The 24,634-nt window shown below is 47.1% G+C and overlaps 1 protein-coding gene across 1 annotated transcript; it reads right to left on the bottom strand.

Annotated features, from left to right (window-relative positions):
- Positions 1 to 112: 112 nt before the first annotated feature.
- RNF187 (ring finger protein 187) lies at positions 113 to 16,506 on the bottom strand. The gene is made up of 5 exons (XM_049707449.1): positions 16,407 to 16,506; positions 2,879 to 3,579; positions 1,442 to 1,534; positions 1,035 to 1,256; positions 113 to 444 (listed from the first exon to the last, which is right to left on the bottom strand). The coding sequence occupies exons 1-5, from the start codon at positions 16,504 to 16,506 to the stop codon at positions 442 to 444; spliced, it is 1,119 nt and encodes a 372-aa protein (XP_049563406.1). The 3' UTR covers positions 113 to 441.
- Positions 16,507 to 24,634: the final 8,128 nt, after the last annotated feature.

The following is a 24,634-nucleotide window of genomic DNA, read 5'->3' as shown; positions in this document are numbered from 1 at the left end:
GCAGCCCCATTACAGGCTGCATTTAAATGGGGCAGGTGTCAGGTCTGGACAGCCCAGGCCTCCTGGAGATGACAACCACAGCTCATGGAGACCCCGGCAAATCTGACAAGACTTGGGGCAGCGAAAAGAACTTTATGGAGTTGGGATACACTTAGGTTAACTTACCCCCAATACAGATCTCTACAGTGAAATGTTTATAGCCTAGAAACATGAACACCTAGAGGAAAAGGGAACACAAACACTCTTCTGAGGAGCACTGTCTTCAGCAACTCAAGGTGGGCACTCAGAGTTCGCAGCCCACATCTACACCTAGGAGAAGACACTCAGGGTTGGGGTGTCTTGAAGGATGACAGGGGGGTCCAGAAGGAGGCGGATGGAGGAGCTGCTTCAGGCCAGGGATGGAACGAGCTTCCTCTGCCCGGTGCCTGGGCAGGCAGCACATCACTGCATGGGAAGAGAGAGAAGGAGTGAGGGAGCTTCTATCCTGGAAGCCAGGTGACTGGAGAACCCAGCCCCACCAGACCCACACGTCTCCTCACCCACAGTCACCACCCACTTGGAGCTGATTAACCAGTATTGCCAGAAGTGAAATGACACCTCTCAGCTCAGAGGAGGTAAGACAGAGGCTGCTGGCTCCCGGCTCAGACTCAGGGTTGCAAAGAGCCCAGAATCTCCAGATTTAGGCAAAGCCTCAGGGCACAGTGTAAAGGACATTCAGGATGAGGGCATGGCAACCACCATCCTCGCCAGGATCCCTGCCTCTCCTGACCTCAGAGCCATCTCCTACGTGTAGAGCCCCAGGACAGGGCAGGGGCCCAGTGCTTCAATATCGGGATGCAAGTCCCCCCTCTCTGCAAATGTTTCTTCCCACATGGAAGCTGGAGAGTCTCCTGGATTACTCATTCCTGAAATTCAGCCCCAAATGGAAGCCAGGCAGCGGTCTAAAGGCTTCTCTCTTGGTAAGCTACCACCTTGCTAATTCTTGAATCTGTGCCCCCTCTGCACTCCCCTGGCCACCAGGACAGGGTGCCCACCTGGAGCAGCATACTGAGGCCCAGGTTGCGGTGCCTCCTCTCCAGCTCCGACACAGCCTGCAGCAGGGACCTGAACCTCTCCGCTGGGTCCTCATCCTCGTCATCCAGGGACCCTTCCTCTTTCTCTGCTTCCTGCAGGAAGCGCTCCTCCTCCTCAGCAAAGAAGGCCCGAAGCCTCTTGTAGTCAGTCAGGGCCTTCTTCCTCCGGTCCATCACATGTCCCTACAGGATGGGTGGGTGGCAGGGAGGGATACCCATGTCCTCGGGCTACCCCGAGACGCCCCCCCCCACCGCCCCACCACCGACCACCTCAAGGGAGGAGAGTCCCCTGACCGCCCTGCCAAATAGGGTCAGGGTACACAGCCACGTTTCCTTGTTCACATGGACTCCAACCCCACCCCACTTGCCTTCCACACAGCAGCGGCGGACTCAGCCTGGCCATGCAGGTCCCGAGCATCGTTCAGATCTTTCCTCATGATCTCCACAGATCCCTTGTTCTCCTGGAAAGAGATGCTGGTTATGGGCTGTGTGGCCACTTCTGAAGGTCTGGGGCCCACCTAAGCCCAGTCCAGAGGGACACTGCACCACCAGAATCCCTTGACGGGCCAGAGGCCTCAGTTCATGGTCTTGGCCCACCAGACACCTCAAAACCCTGCAGGCACCAGAGAGGGTGGTCTTAGTGACCCACTATGCTCTCTCCAGTCTGAGAGAAATATTTGTGCTAAGAATCCAACAGGGTAACTGTACACAAGACCATCCATTGGGGTCCCTAGTGTTACTGTCCCCAGCGTAGGGATGGAGGGTGGTCTCTTTGGGGTGAGGCTGGCCACACCCAGGGCCTGCCCAGCTCCATGCACTGACTGGATAGGTGGGGTCCTTCACCAGGAGGAAAGACCAACACCAGTCCCCTGGCCACATGCTCTAGCCCCAAGCAAGCCCCTGGATGCTACACTCCACTGTTTACCTAGGAGACCCCAGGACCCAACCCCTGACACATGTACCCTCAAACGTGCTACTCTCTCCCGTCTGGTGGGCAGGGACCACACTGTTTCCACTCCAGGGCCTGGCTGTCTTTATTCTCTAAGAAATAAAGGTGAGCCCACCACACACACAGCGGGTCCCTGGGATCCCCAGACCCCAGCTGTGACCAGACTCTCCGATGGCGGGTTCCGACCCAGAATCAAGTGCCACATGTAACGGATGAAAGCACAGTGGAAAAGGTTCCAGAACAAAGTAGGTTAAGGGACTCGGGAGAAGACGGAATGGGAGGGGGGCGCACAGGACTCCAGAAGGGCCGATAGCCTCAGGCCCCGTCCCCTAGGAGGGGACTTTGCTCGTGGGGGCAGGGCTACCATAGCGTGACGTCACGCCAGGGGCAGGGCAGTAACACAAAAGGGGCAAGGCATGGGGGCGGGGCCCACAGCAGGACTGTCTGCCCCTGCGGGGTGGGGCAGGCCACTACAACACTTAGAAGGCGGCAGGGGCATCCTGGGGGGATGGGGAGAAAGGGCACTGTCCAGGGATGGGGAAAGGGGGACTGGATACCTTCCGAAGGCAGTGGAGTGGAGAGGAAGCAACTTCTGGGGGTAGGGAATGGGGGAACAAGGCAACGTCCAGGGATGGGAGAAAGGGTTCTGCGCACCGTACAGAGGGAGGAAGCAAAAGGGACAGGGCAACAACTGGGGTATTGGGGGGGGTCAGAGCACCGTCCAAAAGATGGAGATTGGGGACCAGGGCGCCATCCGGATAATACGGAGGGGGGACAGGGCGCAGTCTGGGGATGGGAAGGGGGGACAGGGCACCCTCCGGGGAAGGGCAGCGCATGGGACGCCGCCCGCGCGCACCTTGCCGCGCAGCGCCTTCCTCCAGCGGGGCTCCCACTCGGGCGGCTCGGGCCCCGCGGCCATGCGGCAAGCGGCGCACAGCGGGCCCCCGTCGGCTCGGCACAGCAGCTGCAGCGCCGCCTCAGAAGCCGGGCCGTCGCGCGCGGGCGCCGCGGCAGCCTCCTCGAGCGCCAGCAGGCGGCGGCTGAGCGGCGGGCGGCCGGGCTCCACAGCGCGCTGCCAGCAGTCGTCGGCGCACTCGGGACACGGGAAGGGCCCGTCCTCCTCCGCCCAGAATCGCACCACGCACGCCCGGCAGAAGCGATGGCCGCAGTCGGCGCGCACCGGCTCGCGAGGCGCGCGCTGGCACAGGGCGCAGGCGGCCTCGGCTGGGCCCGCGGGAAGCGCCAGGGCAGCGGCGGCGGGGCCCTCGAGGAGGGCGCAGACAGGGACGCGGACCGGGGAGCACAGGTGGCTGGGCTGGCGAGGCCGGAGACACGGGGGAAAGCCGGGGACCGGGACGCAGGAAAAGCGCGGCCGGAGAGCCGGGGACGGGGATGTACGGACGGGGATGGTGAGCAGGGACGAAGGACAAGAATGGCGACTGGGATAGCTGGGCGCCCGGCGCAGGGTCCTGGCAGGCGTGTGCTCCACGCAGGGTCCTGGCAGTGGTGTACTCCAGTCTCCCGGGTCCTGACAGGCCGCTACACTCCGCCTGGGTCCTGGCAGCGATGTACACTCTCTCCGCCCCCCCCCGCCCCGCCCAGCTAACAGTGACGCGCTTCAGTCTCCCGCCCGCGGGCCGACCCACGTCCTTGCACGCTGAAATCTTACAGGGATTGTCACTTCTCCCATAAGTGACTCGTGTGCGAAAGGGAAACAGTTTTATTTGAAAAGTCCATTTTAAACGTCTTTTTTGTAAGCTGCTAGGACCTGAGCTGCAAGCACCTCCTCCGGGCGCAACGCCCACGCGGGGTGGGGACTAGGCTGGAATACGGCCTGCGTGGGACGCTTTCTGGGCACCCTGCCACGTGAAATCGTTCTGTATGAACCGAACCGCGTGTGCCTTCCCCGCGTGCGTAGGTCCGGCGTGGACTCTCAGAGGAACACGTCTTGTGAGGGCCACCCCACGTGGGTGGCCAACGTCCTACCTGAAGCCCAGGCTTTAGGTCCCCAGTTCGCCCCTGAGCCTCAGGCACGGGGAATCCAGCGGCGAGGAAACTCATTGATTTAGAGTGAAGACTTGTGATAAGACCCAGGGCTACCAGTCTCCAGGTCAATACCAGGAAATTCGTTAGCATTTCTTTAAAGACAAACAAAAAAGGTTTAGGGAAGGAGCGGTCTGGTGGTTTGTTTTTGGTTTTTTGTTGTTTTAACCAAGCACGTGGTTTAAAAAAAATGCAATTTTTAATTTTTTAAAAGTGAATCTGGGGCTTCCCTGGTGGCGCAGTGGTTGAGAGTCCTCCTGCCGATGCAGGGGACACGGGTTCGTGCCCCGCCGCGAAGATCCCACAAGCCACGGAGCGGCTAGGCCCGTGAGCCATGGCCGCTGAGCCTGCGCGTCCGGAGCCTGTGCTCCGCAACGGGAGAGGCCACAGCAGTGAGAGGCCCGCGTATCGCAAAAAAACCAAACAAACAAAAAAAACCAGACATCTTAAATTAATGAATTTAGTGCTTTTTTTTTTTTTTAATGTATGGGAAGATACAATAGTCTGGGCTTATTGGAATCATTCCTTTGATAGGGACCTTAACCATCTAGGGCCAGTACCCTGTTTTTCTGCTTTCTGAATCCCCTCAGGGTGCACAGTTGGGGTGGCTGTGGTGCCACAACATCCTTTGTTTACTAATAAGGCAAGCTGGTTGTCTTTATCCACACAGCCTCTCCTTACCTCTGAAGGGACTGGTCCAAAGAGGTAGTGGAGGAGCCAGTATATATTAGAATTGTTTTGGCTGGGAAATACTTGTAGTCAAGCATACATTTTGATAAAAGATTACTGCTAACCACAAGGAACAGATAAGTTACTGATTTTAGTGCTTTTCTATCTATGGGAAGATGCAAGAATATGGGGTCATTGAAATTATTCCTTAGATATGCATTTTAACTGTCTGGGGGCCTGGTAAATCCAAAGTGCAGAATGTTTCATCATTTTTTCCCCCATCTTGAATTCCCCTCAGGGCACACTGTCAGTGGGCAACTGTAGTGGGTTGCAACTTACCTCTTTCTATAACAGGGTGATGAGTGACACTCTTTATTCTCTTTGTTTACACTGGCATAGACTTGAAAATGCACTAAATGAGCGGTTGGAAGTGTGACTGGAAAACTGAGGTTAGTTCTGTGGAGCAATGGTTAGAAGGAGGAAAGCACTTCAGGCCGAGCCTAGCTGCTTTGTTGGGTAGACTAGGAACACAGTGGAGAGAAAAGTGGGGAAAAAGAAGAAAAAGAAAATCAATGAGCAAAGGCCATGATAATGCAGTGAGTGTGAAAAATAATCAGGCACAACCATTAAAGGCAAATAACCAAACTAGGAAGATGTCAGCCACAAATATACAAAGAGTTCATACAATTTGGAACAGAAAAGTACAACGGAAAAATACCCCCTGCCCCATGGAATTTGTCAGCTCACAGAGAAAATGCAAATGCTGAATAGACATGAGAAAAAATATACACTCTAACCAGTTACCAAGAAATAGAAACATAAAGTGAGACTTTTTTTTTTCACTATTAAGTTGGGAGACCCTGTTACTAAACCAAACCTGGGTCCATTCATCCATGTCACAGCAAAGCCAATCAGTCTGCTGACACTGAGTTGTGGTGAAGGAAAGTATGCAAGGTGCCAAGCAAGGAGAATGGGCAGCTCATGCTCAAAAAGCCCAAACTCCCCAGTGGATTTTAGGGAAAGGTTTTTAAAGGCAGCATTTGGGGTAAGCAGCTGGGGGACTTTCTTCTGACTGGCTGGTGATGAGATAACAAGGTGATATTTCAGAAATCCTAAACATCTGGTTCCAACACTGGTTCCAACCAGTCTTGGGTCTACCTGCTTGTCAGCATGTAGTCACCATCCTCCACCTGGGTGGGGGACTTAGTTTCTGCAGAACAACTCAAGAATTTGCATCAGATTGAGGAGGAAATAGGACTCTGTTTTATTGCTGAACTATTTTTCAAGCTCTCTTGCTTAATGCTTTTCCTTTGTTTCTGCATTCCATCACTTCCCTAATTAGAGTCTGAGTCTGCTCCTCCAAACTCAGGGAAGGCCTAGGACACTAATGCCTTTTTCTACAAACAAGGAATGGGGGATATGGAGGGGATTTTGTACCTGGGAAGTCCCTCCTGCTGGGTTTCAACCAAAAAAAACCTGATGTTGCAGATATTGCTTCTGGGAGACAATGTAGCAGTATGTGTTAAGGATCTTCAGATTTTTCATAACCTTTGGAATTCCTTTTCTCAAAATATGTTCTATAAAAGTAACCCAAAGTGGAAATAAATCGTCATTTGGTTTGGTCTGGAGAAGTGTTTGTCATATCACTATTTGGGAGGGGGGGAAGCTTAAAGTCCAATAATAGGGGAATGACTCAGCAAATTATAGCAGCCATCAATTTGAAGATGTATGCATGAAAGATTTTTGGAAATGAGGAATGACAAACATTGTTAGAACCCATCCATGACCTGCTCCCAACTCCAATGTGTGGATTTTTCCCCACACCAGGCAATTCTCTGTGTTTACAATTTAACTTAATTTTGACACTCCTGGAGATAGCATCAAACCCCACAGGTTAAGGGCTCAGTGATACAAGACTGCCCCCCCTGCAACTTCAGTTGCCAGTCACAAATCCAAGCATCACCTGTGATACTATAGTATCACAAATGTCTATAGACCAGAGGGTCTCATCACAGTATCACACTATCCTTCGTTAAGACCAGCAGAATCAAAATTGTGTTGTGCAGAATTCCCATTTTCCAAGACAGACTCAAACTGGCATTTTCCCTCCAGCTTCCTTTGTACCCTCCAGACGAGAGACAAGGAATGGGAGAAGAGAGGGCAAAGAAGAGATGTGCATTCTCTCCCTCATCTGCTTCTTGAACCATCCAGAGAACTGAAGACTCCCACTTTCAGGTCAGAGGCAGAATAAGAGTGGGTGATGGTCTGAATTATTGCTCAGAATAACATTTCATAAATACCACCGATACAGTAGGACACTTGGCAGGCTCTGAGCATCTTGATGCTGACATCAAAGACATCAAAGAACTAAATAAGGGACTTCCCTGTTGGCGCAGTGGTTAAGAATCCGCCTGCCAATGCAGCAGACATGGGTTCAATCCCTGGTCTGGGAAGATCCCACATGCCATGGAGCAGCTAAGGCTGAGCGCCACAACTACTGGGCCTGTGCTGTAGAGCCCACGAGCCACAACTACAGAGCCCCTGTGCCACAACTACTGAAGCCCACGTGCCTAGAGCCCGTGCTCTGCAACAAAGAGTAGCCCCTACTTGCCGCAACTAGAGAAAGCCTGCAAGCAGCAACGAAGACCCAACGCAGCCGAAAATAAATAAATAAATTAATTAATTAATTAAGAAAACTCAAAGCTTTATTTAAAAAAAAAAAAAGAACTAAATAAAAGAATGCCTCACCATGAAAGAGCAGAATTCCCAGTTTTGCTGATTCTGAACCATATTCCATATTTCTCAATATTGTATTTTAAATAGGTTAGTATAAAGTTCTGAAATTAAATTAGTAACAATGAAAAAATCTGAATATTTTCTATAAGTGTGACAAAGTAGTTTTTTTTTTAAGGTAACAAAAAAATAGACCACTAGAAGAGAAATAAAGGATTCTAAGGGTAGCAGAATATACTACCCCAAAATGTGTCACTTTGGCATAAAGATTATTTTGAGCTGGAGGCAAATGAGGATCAACAGTTGCAGAAAGATGCCTTCCCAGAGTTTCCTTAACTGACTAAAAGCAGAAACTTCTGAAAAATGAAAACCGCCATAAGTGCCCTCTCAGGGAAGTCTTCTGGCTGTGAAGATGATGGAAAGTCAGGGCCAAGATGGACCTGCACTAATGACACTTGTCTTCCATTGGTTTCCCCCCAAATATTTACCTTCCCATAGCTTGACACCCCGGAAGCCTAAAACCCTTTTCCTTTCTCTTGTCACTTCTCTACAGGTTTATTTGTTAAGATGCTGTATAAGCCCAAGTTCTAACCTGAGATTTCTTCCGTGTGATGTGCACCATATGCATTAATAAACTATTTTTCTCTTGTTGATCCGATGGGTTGTTTGTTTGTTTGTTTGTTTTTGTCAGTCTAATTATGGGGTCTCAGCCAATGAAACTAAGATGAGAAGAGAGAAAAGTTTTTCTCTCCTTAAGTTTTCATTAAAGGAAGTTGTAATCGCACATCAACCTAAGGATTTGATGTGTGTTTTATTGCATTTCGAGTTACCCTATTTTAAGTTCTGTTTTCACAAACCAAACAAAAGGGGATGGTAAAGAGATCTTCAACTACGGGTGTAGGAGAAATGATTGAAGAGCTGAGGGTGTTGAGATTAAGAAGATATAACTCTGGAAATTTCATGTCTGGCATGTGGAAAAAGAATAGAAAGCAATTTTTATTTCTCAGAAAAGACAGAAATAGGACTAAGAAATACAACTTACTAGGAGGCAAATTTGAAGTCGTTATGTTTATGATATTGTGATGTATAATAAGAAATATATATTTGGCCTTCCTCCCTATTCCTAGCACAGAGCTCCTAAAACCCTGGGAATTTCCTAAGTGATGAGAATCATAAAGTTGTCCTGATATTCAAAACGAACCTCTGTCAGTGACATCACGGTTTGTGTTAATGAGGTAACTTTTGGAAAGTTCTTGAGGATGGGAGCAGGTTGCCAGGGGAACCAATCTAGTAAGAGAGGGTTGGAAGTTTTAGTCCCACCCTCCATAAAAACCCAGAAGGATGGGGTTTGGAGAGCTTCCAGGTCGATGAACACCTGGAGATTTGGAGAGGGTGGCATGCCCAGAGAGGGCATGGAAGCTCTGTGCCCTTTCCCCATACCTTGCCCTGTGCATCTCTTGTACCTGGCTGTTCCCAAGTTATATCCTTTTATGATAAACTGGTGATTAGTAAGTAACATGTTTCTCAGAGTTCTGTGAACTGCTCTAGCAAAGTAATCAAACCCAAGGAGGAAGACAAGGAAACTTCTGATCTATAGTGGGGTCAGTCAGAAGCACAGGTGACAACCTGAACTTTCAATTGGAGTCTGAATTGGGGACAGGCTTGTAGAACTGAGCCCTTAACCTGTGAGACTTGATGCTATCTCCAGTTAGGTAGTGACAGAATTGAGTTAACTGCCTGTGAGAAAAACACAAACATCAGAATTGATGTCAGATTTGGAATGATATTCCTCCAAATTTTCCATGTTCTAATGAAAAAAAAAAATCACAGAGTGTTAAAGCTGAGATTGGTGTTCAGGATGGTTCAGTCCATCCCATGTCTGACCTAAAGAGGCTGAAAGCCACACACGTCAGGGTGGTACCTCCACAAAACTACCAGACTGCCTTAAATAAGGACTCTTTCATATTTTCATTTGTATTTTTCTGCTTCAAAGAAAATTATTGTCTCATTTTAGAACTGAAGAGGGAAAAAAATCAGGATGGGGTATTTGTTGGTTTCCAACAAATTAAACGTATTGAAAGGAAAAAGGTGAGTGGCAAATATAAATTGCACTTATGGTATTATCTGTGAGAATAGTTTTCCAGACTTTTCTAGATTTTCATAATAATATGCTTGAAAACTTGTTTCTAAACATGTATTTATTCCTGATACATTTAAAGCTGTATCCACTCTTAAGTACAGCTAAGCTCTATCACATATATTCTTTTAGGTGGTATTTCTTTTTATTAGGATCTAAATATTTTTAATTCCCCATATGATCTCTTTTTTAACCCAGATATTATCTAGCTATATATTACTTAGTTTCCAAATATACAGAATTTGTAACTACAATTTGGTTAATAATTTATACTTTACTACACTACAGATGTAGAACACAAGAGTTTGGAATTTAATGAGCTCTCCTCTATGACTGAATGGATGGGTTATTTTTGCAAATGGTCCCTGTGTGCTCAAAAGGAAAGTGGGTCCTCTGCTTGCTGGTTATAGTTCCAAAATCTTGAGGTTATTAATTGTGTTATTGAGCTCTTCAATATCACTGCTTAGTGGGCTTCCCTGAGGGCGCAGTGGTTAAAAATCCACCTGCCAATGCAGGGGACACAGGTTTGAGCCCTGGTCCAGGAAGATCCCACATACTGCAGAGCAACTAGACCCATACGCCACAACTACTGAGCCTGCACTCTAGAGCCCGCGAGCCACAACTACTGAGCCCGTGTGCCTAGAGCTCATGCTCTGCAACAAGAGAAGCCACCGCAATGAGAAGCCCACGCATCACAACAAAGATCAGCCCCTACCTGCTGCAACTAGAGAAAGCCCGCGTGCAGCAACGAATACCCAACACAGCCAAAAAGTAAATTAATTAATTAAAAAATATATATCACTGCTTAGTTTGTATTTGATTTCTCAGTGTCTGTGTGTGATAGGTGTTAAAAATCTGTGACAATGGTGATTTACCCATTTCCACATGGATTGCAATTAGCTGGTATTTTGAAGTGATATGAAGTGCATTTATGCTTAAGATGATTATGTTGACTTGATCTAGTGTTCACTGTATCAGAATGTAATGTCCATCTTTGTCATTTATGATCATTTTTACCTCAAATTATACATTTTTTAGATCCTAAGATATAAACATGGTAGAAAATGAGAAATATCAGAAATACCTAGAAATCATTTATACTGAAATTACTACATCAAAATGCGTGGGACCCAAATAAGCCATACTTAAAGGAAAGGTTTCTTTAAACTCATTTATGGGGGTGGAGGCTGGGGAGAGGAACTAACCATTTGTTAGGGATCGAATTGAGTCCAGCAAAAAGATGAAAAGAATTGTTGAAGTCTGTTAACCTGAAACAAATAGACTGTCAATATCTCTCCAGCAAAGATGAGTTTATTCGGGATCAGCAGAGAATTGCAACTTGGGGTCTGCAACCATGGTGAGCCTCATGCAAATCCCCACATGGCAAGGGAAGGAGAACACTTTTATAGAGAGGAAAAGAAAGTTGGGAGGGCCACAGTAAACAAAAAGTTCTTGTCTTCATTGGCTGAGTCCTTGCCAGAAAAGAGGAGCATTCTTTCTTCTTCCTATTGGGCTCTGCTGTCATTGCAGCACATGAGAGCTCCCTCTTCTGGTCTCCAAACTCTATTTAGGAAACCCAGCAGGAGTCTGCGGGGCCTTCCCAGAGACAGACACCAGCTGACCCCTGTGTCCCCTGCCTCTTGTTTGTAAAAAAGCTTTAGCTTCCTAGGCCTCCCCCGACTCTCAAAGAACAAATTTAATCAGAGAAATGAGAAAATGCAGAAACAAAGGAAAACAGTTAAGCAAGACAAAATAATAGTTTAGCCATAAAACAAAGTCAAGAACCTTTAGTTCCTCCCCAAGTCCAGGTTGTCATCTATGCTTCCGAGCCACCGACTATAGATCAGAGGTTTTCATAACCTCCTCCTTGGGTTCCATTAATTTGCTAGAGTGGCTCACAGAATACAGAGAAACATTTTACCTACTACATCACTGGTTTATCATAAAAGCATATAACTTGGGAACAGCCAGGTGGAAGAGATGAATAGGGCAAGATATGGGGAAAGAGTACGGAGCTTTCATGCCCTCTCTGAGCAAACCACTCTCTCCAAATCTCTAGGTGTTCACTGACCTGGAAGCTCTCCAAACCCCATCCTTTTGAGTTTTTATGGAGGCTTCATTACATAGTCATGATTGATTAAATCATTGGCCATTGATAATGGATTCAACCTCTAGCCCCTCTCCCCTCCTGGGAGGTCAGGGTGGGACTGAAACTTCCAACCCCATCTCACTAGGTTGGTTCCCCTGGCAACCTGCGCCCATCCTCAAGGACTTTCCAAAAGTCACCTCATTAACACAGTCTGGTGTCATTGACAGAGGTTTATTTTGAATATCAAGATACCTTTATGATTCTCATCACTTAGGAAATTCCAAGGGTTTTAGGAGCTCTGAGCTATGAATAGGGAGAAAGACCAAATATATATTTCTTATTATACATAACAATACCACACCTTCAAAATATTTCCAGTACTTCATTAGACTTTTGTAAAAAGTGCACTGGAAAGCAGGTAAGCAAGGAAAATGGGCATAACAGGGAAGATATTTGGGAATATATGTAAATAAACAAGAGATGATCATTACACAGACCAATGATGGTAATGAGCCTTGAGCTGTGAAGTATGATTAGTAACTTATTGTACAAATAGCAAAATATAAATAATAATTGAATATTGTACTATACACTTAAAATCTTTTGAGAGGGTAATTTCATTTGTTTTTTACCAAAATAAAATAAATAAATAAAATTTGGAATTTCTTCCTGGATTTTTTAAAATCTCAATTGCATTGTCCAAGCCTGTTCTTGCTTAACTAAAATAAGTCAAATGAATGACTACTCCCTTATCTCACGGGGTTCTCAAATCTAGGATGAAAAAAAATGGGCCAGTTTGCATCAGCTCAAGTAAATACCAGTGTAATACTTTAATAAAATGGCACAAGTAAATTTTCTAGGAAGTGAAATCTATTTCATCTTGATGCGTCAGGACCAAAAGTGACAGAAACTAATTTGAACCATAGAATTGAAAATGCAGGAGGTACCTTCCTTGGCTCCTCATCTCGGTCCACTAGGGTTGCTATCATACTATAGACTGGGTGGATTAAAAGCAACAGACACTTATTTCTCATAATTCTGGAGGCTGGGAGTTCAGCGTCAAGGTGCTGGAAAATTTGGGTTCTGGAGAGAGCCCACTTTCTGATTCATTGATTGATGACTTCTCACTGTGTCCTCAGATAACAGAAGGGGCAAGGGAGCGCTCTTTTATAAGGGCACTAATCCCATTCCTGAGGGCACCACCCTCACGACCTAATTACCTCCCAAAGGCCCCACCTCCTAACACCATCACCCTGGGATTTCAACATGAAGTTTGGCGGGGAGTGCTATTCACACCACAGCACTCCTGAAAGGGTGTTGTGCCATCCAGCTCTCATCCAGCAGAGCTCTAATGGCCGAATGTCTTCAGGATATATGCCACGTCTTCTCTCCAAGCTCTTCCTTCTGGTGGAGTCCCCAGGCAGGTGTCTCCTATTGGCAGCCTTCAGCTTCTACTACAATCAATCTGAGCCTAGCAAACTGTGCTATTGTGATCTATAATAAGAAATATATATTTGGTCTTCCTCCTTCTCCTGGTACAGAGCTCCTGAAACCACTGGAATTTCCTATAATAAAAGCAATAAAGGTGTCATTTGTTCTGTTAATGAGGTGACTTTTGGAAAGGCCCTAAGGATGGGAGCTGGTTGCCAGGGGAACCAATCATGTAATCAAGGGATTGGAACTTGCAGTACCACCCCCTGACCTCCAGGGAGTGAAGAGGGGCTGGAGATTGAATCAGCTGCCAATGTCCAATAATTTAATCAATTATGCCTATGTAATGGAGGCTCCAAAACAGCCAGAAGGACTGGTTCCAGGGAGCTTCTGGGTTGGTAGAAATTTGGGGAGAGTGGCACAAGCAGAGAGGGCATGGAAGCTGGAGCCCTTTCCCCGGGGCCTTGCCCTGTGCATCTCTTCCACCTGGCTGTTCCTGAGTTACGTCCTCTAATAATAAACCAGTAATCTAGGAAGTGAAATGCTTCTCTGCGTTCTGTGAGCTGCTCTAGCAAATTAATCAAACCCAAGGAGGGGGTCATGGGAACCTCTGATTCGGTGGGACAGAAGCACAGAAGACAACTGGACTTGTCACTGGCATCTGAAGAGTGTGTGGTGGGGGGCATTCTTGTCGGACTGAACCCTTAATCTGTGGGATCTGATGCTATCTCCAGGTAGATGGTGTCAGAATTTAGTTGAATTGTAAGACACCCAGCTGGTGTTGCAGAATTGCTTGGTGGTATGGAGAACCAATCCCACCCCACGTTGGAATTGGAGTCAGAATCCTTTTGTAAACAAGAGTTCCTCTCTTCCAAATGCCTCAACCAACGCTTAGAGTTGGTGTCATGCTGGTCACTGAGATTGTCGCCATGACCAGGGAAAGGGTCTGAGTGATCAAACCTCCTGTTCAGGGCTGGGACCAGCACCAGCCAGAGAAAGGCAGTAAATTCTGGGCAAGCCCGACCACATGGAGCCACATATTAGCCAGGAGGCCAAGGGAAGAAAGAGAGGAGATGAGTAAGAGAACACAGGAAGGCCTACAAAGTCACCTGCTAGGCTGTGGAGTTGACGGGCTTGGAGATGACCTCACCACTCCAGGAGATAACCCAGGTGAGGAGAGACCACTATCCATGCCCAGGAGCCAGGACCAGAGCCCATATCACTGCCAGGATGCTCCTGGAGAACATGCTAGCTGCAACCTCCACCCTCCAGGAGAAGGGAATAACTTTTGTAAAATTAATGATTAAACTTACAGATAGCAAATGTTGTTTCTTTTAATGCTCCAGTATTAAAAACAAACTTTGGACAATGTTTTAACTTTTTCAACTCAAAAATCATGTCAAAACTAATGACTCAATTTAATGTTTTAATTGCAAATATAGTGCTAACTTTTTTAGATATTTTAGTCAAAACTTTTAAATAATTCAATGTCCTAAAAATTCCAAATATCCCAATGATATTTCTAAGCTTAAAGCAATATTAAGAATATTTCTAGGGGCTTGAGTCACTATATACAACTCATATAAAGTTATTCCATCATCCCAACCTAAGCAAATAGGAGTTTCTTTCCCAGGGCTCTGAAGGGAATGAACGATAGGGCACTGAAGGGAATGTTTCCTAGAGATCAGAAACAATTCACCAAGGAGCACCATGCCTTTCATATGTGAACTCACCAATCCGGAGCCCACACCCTAAGCATCTCCTCTCACATTCATGGGCAGGCCACTGTCCACCTGCCCTCATCACCCCAGGGCAGGTACCACACAACTAGGGACAGGCCCTATGCCCCGAGCCAGCTGAAATTACTCAAACCAGGCAATCCTGAGTCTGCTTGCCCTACCTCATCTTGCCTTTCCTGTAGAAAAAACAAGGGTCTTTCTCAAGATTTCCCCTCGCTCCCCCTGCTTCCTAGCAGACCCTGCTGTTTCTCAGTGTGGCCTGGCCCTGTGAGGTGTGTTGTGCCCCTCCTCTTGGGAACTGTGAGTATAACAGCTATCTTTTCAATGGCAGTCATGTCTTGATCTGTTGGCCTCACCATACCTGAATAACAACAGTAATAAGTTTTTTAATTGGCTGTATTTTAAAAGTGAGACAAAGCCAAGAGCAAGAGGCAGCAGTGGGAGACAAGTTCCTAATTATGGGTGGGCGTCAGTGGCTGTGTGCAGAGCCAGGGCTTACACAGAAGGGGAATGTGACCAGGTTCCGTAATATCCCCATGCTCAGATGCCGGGTTGCAAGGGAGGCTAAGAGTAAGTTTATCTGTCATTTTTCCAGGAGCAACAGCACCCAGCCCCTTTCTAGAATCTGAGGAAGTTGCAATAAGCATTAAAACTGCTTACTTCTAAGGCAAAACCAATTCTTGGTTGTGGAGAAACAAAGCCATGCAAATAAAGTGAATATCAATCTACAGGGGAAAGGTTGAGTTCAATAGAATGTATGCTGGGCAGCCAGGAGTTATGCAGTCACGGAAAAGATTTAGAGCTTTCCCAGAAAATCTGAAGGGAGGCCTTACGAAAGACTAGGTAAATCTATGCATATCAAAATCACAGATTGTGAAACAATTACACAAAAACAATACCTGTATAACTAATAAAGAAGAATTCATGGAAAGTTGTTACTCTACATGGGGAAGGGAAGTGGAATCAGAAGCAGGGGGACAGGCAGATGGTAGCATATGCCCTTTGATAAACCCATGCAGGTGTGGGTACCTGGAATAGGAGTTTAAAATAGCCAACCAAAGGCACCACCCAACACAGCCACTGGACACTGTACTCCCAGCCTGCCTGGAAAATCATTTTTCGAGCCCATTCCACATTGGAAAATATTACAGGAGGTTATTGCTTCTCTAGAAAAGAGAGTCTGCGCTTAGGTATGAGGACTTATTTGGTGTTCCAGCATAGGACTCTGGGAAGGATGCTGTACACAGAATCTAAGGCTGCAGACAACACCAAAAGAAGATGAGCCTGGGGTCTCGGGTCCTGACTCGAAGGAGTCTCTAAGGGAGACCTGGTGGTGAGCTCATTACCATAACCAGACCTGTGATTAAAGAGTTCCAAACTCGAACCCATCATCCCCGCTCCGCTCCCCACCCTCCAGCTCTTCCCCTCCTGAAGTGTGGGGAAAGCTCCGTCCCTCCCAAAATTCTGGACAGTCCCCCTCCCCGCCAAGACAGCGAAAGAAAAGCCAAGGGCACCCGGAAAACCCCCACAAGTCACTTGATACCATGCGCGGGTGGCCTCAGAACAGCCAGTCGCTTTGCTAGCGTCTCCATTTCACGCCCAAGGACCCGGATGCGGCGCGCTCGATGAGGGTCCTTGGGCATGACCCGGACGCGACGGGCGGGGATGGTGCACAGGAGGGTGACCGCAGAGTCCCCACCCACCCAGGCCGTCCTGGCGCTGGGATCCTGCGCGACGGGGCTTCCCAGACACAGAATGAGTAGCGCGCGGGAGGGCGCTGGGGCTCAGGGGCTGCAGCAGTGCAAGGGTGCAGGATACAGGGACGCGCGGACACAGGGTTTCAAGGGTGCTAGATAGAGGAGCTCAAGGGCGTAGGAGTGCCGCAGTGCCAGGACGCAAAGGGACGGCAAGCGGCACACACCGTGCAAAGACACAGATGGGAGGGAGGGTTGTGGAGGTGGAGGGGAACCTTCCCTGAAGAAACCGCTCCCGCCTACACTCTGGGGACTGCCCGCGCAGGATCAGAAAGAGCGGCGGCCTCCGGTATTTACTCGAAAGGGCTCATCTGGATTGGTTCAAACTCAATCTTGCCCGCCCCTCACGACAAACCTATTGGCTAAGGCGCCTCCTCGAGCTTTCCAAGGCTTTCTATTATTCCACCACCTCTGCTGCGTCCTTCAATTTGGCGTGTGAGTTTGCAATTTCCTGTATTTTATGCACATTTGTGCCTTAATGTTTTCACCCATGTCTTTGGATATTATCGTGATTTCCTGACACGCTCGTAACACAGAAATGCTCCTGCTTTGGGGCGGGGGCTGGAGGGGTCGGGGGGGGCTGGACAAAACCACCCAGACAAGCCCTGGGATGTCCCCTGTGTGTGTCACGGGTGAGGCCATCTGCCCACCCATCCCCCAGTCACCTTCCGTCACCTTCCCTTCGCCCCCACCCCGTCCATCTCCCAGGACCCTCCCTACACCCCTCATCGCCCAGCTTTCCTTTCTGTAAAACCCACCATTCCCATCCCTCCTCCTGCCCAGCTCCTGGCCTCCTCCTGACACCTCTCCCCACAGCCCCCAATGCCCCGCTCCACAGTCCTTCTCCCCCACCCCCTAGCTCTCCCTTCCCAGGTCCAGACTAGGTCTCCTGAAAATACCAGAAATATAAAATATGGCAATAAAAAAATTATTGTCATAACATCTCGTCTGTGTTTTCTGTATTTTCTTAATACTGCTGGAAGTTGCTAGATTCACTTTCAACACCCCTTAAGATCTTTTAATTAATGTAGTTAGATAGGAAGTAAGAGATAAACACTGTGTATGCATGGGGAGGGGTGACATTTCCCTGGAAGAACAAACAATTAGAACCGCCCATGCACCGGTGCAGCTTCGAGCTGGCGGTGGGGAGGGGCTTGGGTGCCTTCTGTGCCCAATGACCCCAGCCTTGCCTCTGACGCCTACTGCGTCCCCACGGTCTATCCGGGTGTGACTGTCGCAGCTCAGAAGCCGATGGGCGAGCGTGCCCTGCCGCTGTGTGTCTGTGTGTCTGCGTGGGCGCTGAGATGGAAATGACATAGTCCGCAAGCTGTGCGTCCATTGCTGCTTCTCAGATCTCGTTTCGCGGTCCTATCTCACTTCTGCAGTTGTGGTCGCCTGTCCTTCATTCACACCTGGCTCTGGGATTAGATTCAGCCCTACTCTTTTCTAATTTGCTGAAATAAAATGAGCAAAGAAGTCATTTGGCCAACACGGGTGTTTGGAAAAGACCACTCAGTTATCTTGCGCAGGATGCGGGCCAGCATCTGCCTATCTTGCGTCCTGCGCGTGCGCGCGGCCGAAGGGCCCTGGATGCCAGCGCATCGGAGGGCAAGGCCTTGGAGACTGGGATCCCCAGCCCTTTGCCACACGGGGCATCCCTCGGTGGTGGCAGGAGGATGGCTTTTGTCCTCAGGGTGTCCGCTGGAAGCTGTGCTGAAGGACAAAGGCTGCCTAAACCGTCTTTTCCTTCTTTTCAATCTTGCATTCTGTGAGGTTTACTTTTTCTCTGCAGAGCTCCACGGCACGCCCTGTAATTTCAACTACTCACTTTCCTGCAGCGCTCAACCCTAAAGAATTAAAACTCCTCTTCAATAAGCCTCCGTGTTGTCTTTTCTGTACCTGCGGGGTGCTGTCTCCAGGCAGATCCCTCCCTCCCTCCCAGCAGGCTCTGTATATAGCAAGTGTTACAATTCCGATATGGAAAGAATCAGCATTCTATTGGGGGGGGGGGAATATATGTGTTTGCCATTGCAATGTTTCAGTTATATGAAATGCTTGTTTGTGAGAATTTTAAAGTGATTTGGCTTCTTGCCTGAATGAGGAGAGAGCTTACTGCACAATCCCCTAGGAGGAAAGAATGGCTTCATTCGTGCATCACAAAAATCCAGGATGATAAAACGTACTCATTTCATGCATGAAGTAGGAAACAGATGGGCCCCTGGGCCAAAGGGCTGGTGTTTGTCAAATGGAGCAAAACTGAAGTTTTGTCCTCAGCCAGACGAGAACGAAGCCCGTTTCCCTTCCTCCATTAATATGTTGCAGCAAAAATAGAAATGAGACTTTTCTGATAAACAAGGAAAGTAAGGAAACAATGAACAGGCTGGGAAACAACAGACACAGGTCTGAAAGAGTTAAGCAATCTTGGTTATTCTTCAGCTGTTACTACTAAAAAACACTTGTAGCTAGTCGTGTCCTTCACAAACCTGAGTACTCTCTGACTCCATAAGAATTCCCCTTTGCACCTGGCATTTCTTCTCCTCCTACACTCCCTTGTAGCACTCTTCATTTCAGAAAGAAGGTCACGGGCCGATAACTTCAGAGACACCAGGCCCGGTTGCTGCTTGACACCTGACGCCAGCTTTGGCCATGAATTTGCAGAAGGAAAGGAATGCAAGACCTTCATTACTTTGAGCCTTCATTACACCTACCCCAGACCATGAGGCCCAGGCTATATAACCTTTCCCTATTCCGCAGGGAGGGGGGCACAGTTCTTGAGGCGCTAGCTTGCTGTGTTATCCTCTTTGCCAGGCAAAGATTAAAGCCATTTTTCTCATTCCTCCAAAACTCTGTCTCCATATTTTTTGGGCATCAGTGCACAGAGAGCCAAGATTTTGGCATCATGCATGCAACAATTTATTCAATGTATATATGGAATCTAGGCACTGTACTCTAGAAATGATAACAAGGGGAAAAAGTTGTTTATTTTGGGGTTTTTAAAAATCATCCAAACCCCTTTTTAAATTACTCTTCCAGGCTATTATGCCCAAGCACTGTCTGTCCCTGAGTGTTAAGCTGGAGATCCTGTTTCTTTGCTTTTCTTTCTTTTTCTGTTCTTTCTTTGCCTTCCTCTCCCCTCCCCACCACCACTCCTTCCCTCTCTTTTCTTCCTTCAGTCACTTTTTCACCCTTCCTTCCTTCCTTCCTTTCTTTTCTCTTTCTTTCTTTCTTTCTTTCCTTATTTCTGGAAAACCTCAGGCATGCACTATAGTATTCCATCTGTCAATACAAAATGTTGCCCTTGATCCAGAGGACTGTCCCTTTTCCATTCGGGCTGCTATGATAGAATACCATAGACTGGGGGAACTTAAACAACAGACTTTTAGTTCTCATAGTTCTGAAAGCTGGGAATAGAGAGATCAGGGTGCCAGTGTGGGTGGTTTCTGGTGAGGGCCATCTTCTACATTGCAGAAGGAGGGGTGGGGGAGGAGGAAGGGGAGGGGGAGACGAAGAGGCAGAAGGAGAAGGAAAACAGGAGGAGGAGAATGGGAGGTGGAGGATGAGGGGAAGAAAGCTCTTTCCTGTCTCTTTCATAACGGCACCAATCCCATTCATGGGGGCTCTACTCTCATTCAACATACGAATTCGGGGGGAACACAAACATTCACTCCATGAGATTCTGGTTCTGATTTCCTGGCATTAACCACCCTCTATGTGGGAGGATAGCGGTTTCCAAACCTTAGGACCAACATGGAAAGACAACTTCTTACCCAAACCCCTTCCAAGAAATGCTCATTTCCTATCCCACACCAAGTTTTCTTCCAAGCCTTCCTATGCCGCAAGGAAGCCAAGAAACCTCACCAGGACCCAGTGCAAGGACCAGTTTTCCAGGGGCTGGCAGCAACCAGACGAAGGGAGGGGACTGTGGGTTGTACAAACTGCTGCATGGCCTGCAGGCCAAGGGCCATCCAGAGACAGCTTCATGGTCCAGTGACCTGGGCTGACACTAGAGCAGCCCTGAGCAGCACTCTGTGCTTGGTTCAGTGCTCTGTTGTGTCCATCTTGAAATTCTTAATAGCTTTTTACAAGGCACCCACATTTTCATTTTCCTCTGGGCCCTGGAAATCATGTTGCTGGTTCCGCAAAATACCCAAATCATATCCTACTCAAACCTCAAGTCACAGATTTTCTATGCCAGATGCCTGGGATAAATACTTTTGCTACTGAAGGGGTTCCGGACATACCACCCAAAATATGCCGCATTTGGCATATTGATTATTTTGGGCTGAAGTCACTTGAAAAACAGCAAATGCTGGGAAAAACTTTCTCTGAACTCCCCTTATCTGCCTAAAAACAGTTTCTTCAAAATGAATTCAACTGCCATTAATTCCCTCCTGAGAGTTTCATCAGCAGAGGAAGATTGATTCATCACAGGAGAGGAGACTAAAAGTCAATGCCACACCCAGACAGACTTTGTCACAAACTATTGATATCATATCTCCTGTCTAGTCTCCTAAGGGCCCAGTCACCTTTCCTAATATCATTTACTCTCCTCTAAGATGACTACTTCTCCCCTTTTCCTATTAAGATGGTATATAAGGTCTCAAACCTCATCGCTTTTGGGGGTATTCACTTTTTTCCCCTGCAATGCCCCCATGCACATAATATGTAAAAATGAATAAATTTGTATAACTTTTCTCCTGTTACTCTGCCTGTTGTCAGTTTACTTCATAGACCCATCTATTGAACCCAAGAGGGTGGAAGGAAAGTCTTTTCTCCATACATAACACGTTACAAACGTGTTAACAGCTTCAATAACTACCACCAATGAGCCTTAACTGAGTTTTAAGAATAAAAGGCAGCTTGCAGTCAGAGAAGTCTGTGCCAACTAGATCTACAGGCGAAAGGAAAGCGATTTTTGTTTTGAGTGTATCTCCTGTGCAAGATCAAGCTTCAGACCTCTTCTAATGGTGCTGGGGGTCAGGGTGGGACCAATCATTTATATACATTGGTCATTAAGTCTCTGGTATAAAAAAATAATGGTTACAAAAACAGTTTGAATAAATGATCCAGAAGCACACAGTTGTTACTAAGGTGCCTTGTATTCAAAGACTATTTTTAAAAAATTGATTTGGAGATTGTGGAATTGAGTAAAATTTCATCTGCAGTACTTTCAGCTTTCTACTGCAGTAGAAATTTTAAGATATCTGACTGGTGTTTTTCCCTAGAAACTTACATTTAAACACAGAGCAATGCATCTTGATTTTGATAATATTTTTTCCCCACACATCACATCCCTCTTCAAAATGAAATTCAATATCCAAAACCAAAAATATCTAGGTGTGGTTAGTGCAGAGTTTGGTACCACTGGCCTGACTTCCAGGGCCAGGTTCCCACCTCATCAGCTGTTTCACTTGAGACATATTTTTTTCTGCCTTTTTGTCACCCATCTGCAAAATGAAGTTATAGTATATACATGGAAGGGATGTTATGAGCACTAAATTGAACTAAGTATTCATTAAGTTGTTACCTAGATCATAATGAGCTCTCTAGAAACGTTTGTTAAATCAACTATATATTTTTAAGGCAAACAGATAAAATAGTTAATACTGAGCATACCCAAAGCAGCTCAGGGGACACACAATCTCAACATGTCCGATGGACCTCAGAGGACAGATTTGCAAGCAGGGGGCACTGCCTCAGCTCACAGGGCTTATTCATTCAACAAACACTTATTCATTCAACAAACATTGATTGTATCTCTGCTATGTGCCAAGTTCTATGTTCCACCTTGGAGATTTAGAAGTGAAAGACACATCTCTCGCCCTGGCGATTACAGCTTAGTCCATGTTCTAGTGGGCAAGAGAAAGCCTTATGCTCCATATTTATGTGATGGAGCTGTCCATGGCTCAGAGGGAGCTCAGCTGAGGCAGCCCCGGCTGCGGCTGGGTCTCTTCTGAGAAGGAAAGGATGAAATGGAGTCAGGAGGACTTGAGCACTAAATATATGCCCACACCTCGCCATCTGCCTGACACACATTCACTCACAGCAATCCTATTAGGTAGGCATTGACATCCTCACTTTATAGATGAGGAAGTAGAGGGGCAGAGAGGTGAATTATTAGCCCCAGGTAGGGAGCTAAGCACAGGCTATCTAAAGAGTGGCCCCCTGGCATCTCTCCTCCACTTTCTTCACACCCAAACCTTCTAAGGCAAATAGGATCCTATTTGGGCTTCTTCAAACTTATGCTTGTGTAGGTATCTTGAAAGCACCTCGCTAACTTCTCTGAACGCAGTGAGCCACTTTGTCTTTTGTGGGTGCCATTAAGTTTCCTAGCCTGTTTGGATAATGCTCTGGATGAAAAAAAAAAAAAGTTGTCAGGTAAATGAACTCCACAACCGTGCTTCAAAAACTATGATGTGCATAGGAATCTGTTTAAAATGCAGATTCGGACTCAATACATTTGGGGTGGGGCCCAAGCATCTGCATTTCTAATGGGCTCCCCAGGTATTCCTGTGCTGAAACAAGTGAGAAATGTGAATTCATACTTGTGTATACAGGAATTGATTTAATAAGGAGTAAACTTGGGGACTGGTGACTTCAGTTAAAAACAAGACAGGCAGAAAAAACAAAAAGAAATTAAAAAATAAATAAATAAAAACAAGACAGGCCCCAAATGGAGTCTCTCTTTTTTTTTTTTTTTTTTTGCGGTACGCGGGCCCTCTCCCGTTGCGGAGCACAGGCTCCGGACGCGCAGGCTCAGTGGCCATGGCTCACGGGCCCAGCCGCTCCGCGGCATGTGGGATCTACCCAGACCGGGGCACGAACCCGTGTCCCCTGCATCGGCAGGCGGACTCTCAACTACTGCGCCACCAGGGAAACCCTGGAGTCTCTTATGCTCAGTTCCCCATCACCAAACCAAGCCTTGACTTATTTCCTAGAAAGAACATCTTAAAAGGGTCAGTAGGAATCGCCTGATCAGCACTAGTTAGGTAATCGGCCCCATAGACCCCTGCCATCCCCTTCAGGGAAGTAACCTTGGAGTAACACCTGCTTTTTTGCCTAGTATATTTTCCTTGTTCCTGCTCCCTCTGGCTATAAAAGTCTTTCATTTTGTACAGCCCCTCTGAGCTCCTTTCTATTAGCTAGACTGGATGCTGCCCAATTCTAATCGATTTTTGCTCAAACTCTTTAAATTTTTAATATACCTCAGTTTATCCTTTAACGGTTCCACAACCTACGTTCTGATGGGTAAGTAGAGAACAATAATAGTATCTTACCCTTGGAGTTATTAGGAGACCACATGAGATCATACATATCAAACACTTAGCATATAGCTGTCACTTCAAACGGGTTTGTCTAGTCAGTATTAACAATAACAACAATATGAAGGACTAGTGTTTCCTTTGAAACTCGTTCATTTCCTCCCTCCAGTTAAAAATCTGCCCTGTTGCTTCCAATGTAAGTACCTTAGTATACCTTAGTATGTTTTCAGTACTATTTTCTGTACTTCCGAAAGAACCGTTCGCATTTCCTCTTGAATTCTGAAAGGAATTATCTCCTTGGCCACTGGGGCGGGGGGGTGGGGGCGGGGATGATAGGAAATAAATGATTGGAACGGCACTTGGAAGCTGCCATATCCCTCTGCTGAATAAGCACAAGCTTCCCGTCCCTAGCTATTTGGCTAAGGAAGAAATGTCCCCTTGCGTTTGTCTCCCATCCAGAAAAAATAGAGACACGGGATTAAAACGGGTTTTTATTACCTTCTTCATTTTTTTGCCCAGGTCCAGACCGGCAATTAAACAAAGACCCCTCTCCCGTTACAACAAAGGGATTGAACAAAAATGCTCAACCTGACTCCATGAACACAGCAGACGCGCCTTCGGATTGGTTGGGCTATTGTCCAATAGGAAAGAAGAGCCGGCATCTTCTATTTACATACATTCTTTGTGGACCAGGCAGAGAGGGGCGGGCCGTCCAATCCGATTCTAGAGATTTGGAGCCTTCATTTGAATATGAG

The sequence above is a fragment of the Orcinus orca genome, chromosome 3 (assembly GCF_937001465.1).
Source record: "Orcinus orca chromosome 3, mOrcOrc1.1, whole genome shotgun sequence".
NCBI lineage: Eukaryota > Metazoa > Chordata > Mammalia > Artiodactyla > Delphinidae > Orcinus > Orcinus orca.
Note: the sequence above shows the minus strand (reverse complement) of the source record. Positions and strands in the feature narration are given on the sequence as shown.

Bases quoted from the DNA above. Each gene is read 5' to 3' on its own strand.
- RNF187 (XM_049707449.1), bottom strand. From the start codon at position 16,506: ATGCCCAAGGACCCTCATCGAGCGCGCCGCATCCGGGTCCTTGGGCGT. The intron at 3,580-16,406 runs GTATCAAGTGAC...CATCGCTGCCAG, and splicing joins TCTGAGGCCACCCGCGCATG to GACCCAGGCGGAGTGTAGCG. The intron at 1,535-2,878 runs GTGCGCGCGGGC...ATCTCTTTCCAG, and splicing joins GGAAGGCGCTGCGCGGCAAG to GAGAACAAGGGATCTGTGGA.